This window comes from Gregarina niphandrodes (genome assembly GCF_000223845.1).
Source record: "Gregarina niphandrodes unplaced genomic scaffold scaffold00060, whole genome shotgun sequence".
In the NCBI taxonomy this organism is placed as follows: Eukaryota; Apicomplexa; class Conoidasida; order Eugregarinorida; family Gregarinidae; genus Gregarina; species Gregarina niphandrodes.
Genome location: NW_011645827.1, coordinates 54,357 through 56,881, shown reverse-complemented (window position 1 = coordinate 56,881; position 2,525 = coordinate 54,357). Strand labels below are relative to the sequence as shown.

The following is a 2,525-nucleotide window of genomic DNA, read 5'->3' as shown; positions in this document are numbered from 1 at the left end:
CTCTTGCCGCAACCCGAAGCTTGGACGAAGGTAAGTGTCGGTGAGTGAGAATTCGTCCGCCTTCCGAATTCCACGCCTGCGTCAACCCACTCCCAAGCCGCCATCGGGCTCATACCGCGCGTATCGTCATACGGGGCCCGAAACGCCTCAGCAACATGCTTGATGTGGTCGTCGGTGCTGGTCCTGCTTTGCGGGACCGGGAGGTCGTCCTTTATCGGCAGAGACCCCGGAGTAACAGTCGGCACTGCAACAGTCTGCTGCAGCCTACGCCACATCATCACCACTGCAACCACTGCGACCACCACTGCCACCACTGAGACCACCACCAACTCCCTCCTTGTCCACATCAATTGACTATTTATAAGGCCCGTTATTAATATTAACAAAAACCTGTCCCGGGTGCACCTTACCGGACCACTACCATTGCGGGTGCACACACTCAGCACCCTGGAGTGAGAATAGGTGTTTGATGCCAACTCATGACCGCGAACACACACCGGTGAACAGGGGCTCAAAATGACATCTGTTTCCGGTAATTCACGGCGGGAAGTTTGTATTGGGGGGTCATGTTATGTCTGTAGTCGTAGATTCGGCTGACGACCGGTGGTGGTAAACCTGGGGCTACTTCTCGGGCAGGAAACGCTGACACGCATACGCGTGTTTGTACCCCGTGCTCATTGTCTACCATGTCCCAAAAGTCGAAAAGACGTACAAAAGAACGACCTTGAGCTCTCCGCGACTCAGCATTAAATAATGTCCGGTTAAATTTACTATTCAAGAGGCCACTTGTCGGGCTCTGGCCACAGTTCGCCGTAGCACTCGAAGGCACATTGTTTGTTCTTGAGGTTTCCATTATCTTTCGCATTAGCATTGGGGATAGATAGCGTTCTAAATGCGTCCTGTAGGCGCGTGTTGAACTTGATGGATTCCGCCGACCGGCTCTCTTGACTCCCGCTCTGTTCGATTTCGCAGCTGACACGCGCTATACGACAGACCCGGTCGCTAGTAACGGTGCAGTTATCAGGATCACAATCTAGCACGTCCCGTTTCTGGGTGGGATGTTGAACGGTGATAGCATCTCGGAAGTTTGGCAATTCGGATAATTCATTATATGACGGCCACAGTCTCTCGTAACCAGGTGCGTGGCGCAAATAGGTACGGGCTTCCTCCCACAAACGATTAGAGGTGCTTTCTACCGAGCCGCAGGTCACCCTACAGTCCGAAGCATCAAGCAAATAACGCATAGCCGCATCCTGGACCGCGTAGACATCCGCAGATTGAGGACCAAAACGATGGCAAGTTCGTTCCCAATCTGGGCACTTTATGATTTTGACACCATCCAGGCAGAAGTTAGTTCCCTTTGAATACCAACAAGTTAACAGACCATTTCTACCCGGACATAGATGTTGACCGATGTTGTTCAGTTTTACCCATACTTTTGCATGCAGCAACTCTGAGCATCCCTCGTCCTCGAGTGCGGCCAACTCCCTTCTGCTCAGCGTCTCTTTCAACGGAGAGTCGTCATTTGAAGGCTCGGTCTCGAAAAATTGCATCTCTACTCCTGCCTTAGAAGTTGCGGCAATATCCGGGGGCATTTCGCGGCATTCGAACTTGCAGGCCTTTACCTTATAGAAATCTTCATCCTTGGTGTTGAATAGGGTCAGGATACTAACCAGATCATACAAACTCGTCTTATATCCAACCAGATCAATCCGCTGTGGTGAGCCGGCCCCACGAGCCGTGACCTCACAGCTAACTTCTGCGAAAGCGCAGTGACAGTTTTTGACACGGTCGTGTCTATCACAACTGACACACCACCCGGAGCAGTCATCCGTGACAGGATAGCGTGCGTCGAGCATCACTTTGAAATCACTCACGTTCGGTCCGGCTGCATACTTCAGAAAATTCCCTTCAGGGTAGCCAGGAATCCCAGGTAAATTCTTGCCGGACTGCTCCCACAAATTCCGTAAGCTTTGCTCTTGACCATCGCATACCACCTTACAATTTCCTCTCCCCCGCAGATAAGTTCTAATCGCGTTCCGGACTGCAAAGAAGTCGTATCCCCATGGACCGCCAAAATGATAGCATTTCGCAATAACGAAACCGTCATGTGTTGCACCTCCAGGTGTCGCACACCGCACTAATCCACTGCTGCCATCACACGGGTATCGATCAAATCCAAACTTGTCCACATCGCGCCACTTGGGTGGGCACACGGTCCGGAGTGGGGACAATTCGTGCGGCTGCATCTCTCGCTTGAACTGAGCGAACTTCTTGATCAAATCGAGAGACAACCCTGGGGGGGCCTCGAACCGTTTTTCTGGGGTCCCTGTTCTTGGATCACGTTGCGGGAACACTTCGGGGTTAAAGGGTGCGTAATGAGTGGGGATGAAACGAGGCGCATGAGAAGCCTTCTTCGAAACTGCCTCAGCCCAGAACAGGTCCGCGACGTTCGCCGGGGTGTAATGAGGAGCACCTGTTCGCTTCGTCGTGACGGTTTCCTCGGCCCCCGTACTCGTCTTGAA

The 2,525-nt window shown here is 52.4% G+C and overlaps 1 protein-coding gene across 1 annotated transcript; it reads right to left on the bottom strand.

The window, feature by feature from the left end:
* Positions 1 to 770: 770 nt before the first annotated feature.
* Positions 771 to 2,110, bottom strand: GNI_173370 (hypothetical protein; the record flags this gene model as incomplete). The annotated part of the gene is made up of 2 exons (XM_011135064.1): positions 771 to 1,952; positions 2,003 to 2,110. The coding sequence occupies 2 exons, from the start codon at positions 2,108 to 2,110 to the stop codon at positions 771 to 773; spliced, it is 1,290 nt and encodes a 429-aa protein (XP_011133366.1).
* Positions 2,111 to 2,525: the final 415 nt, after the last annotated feature.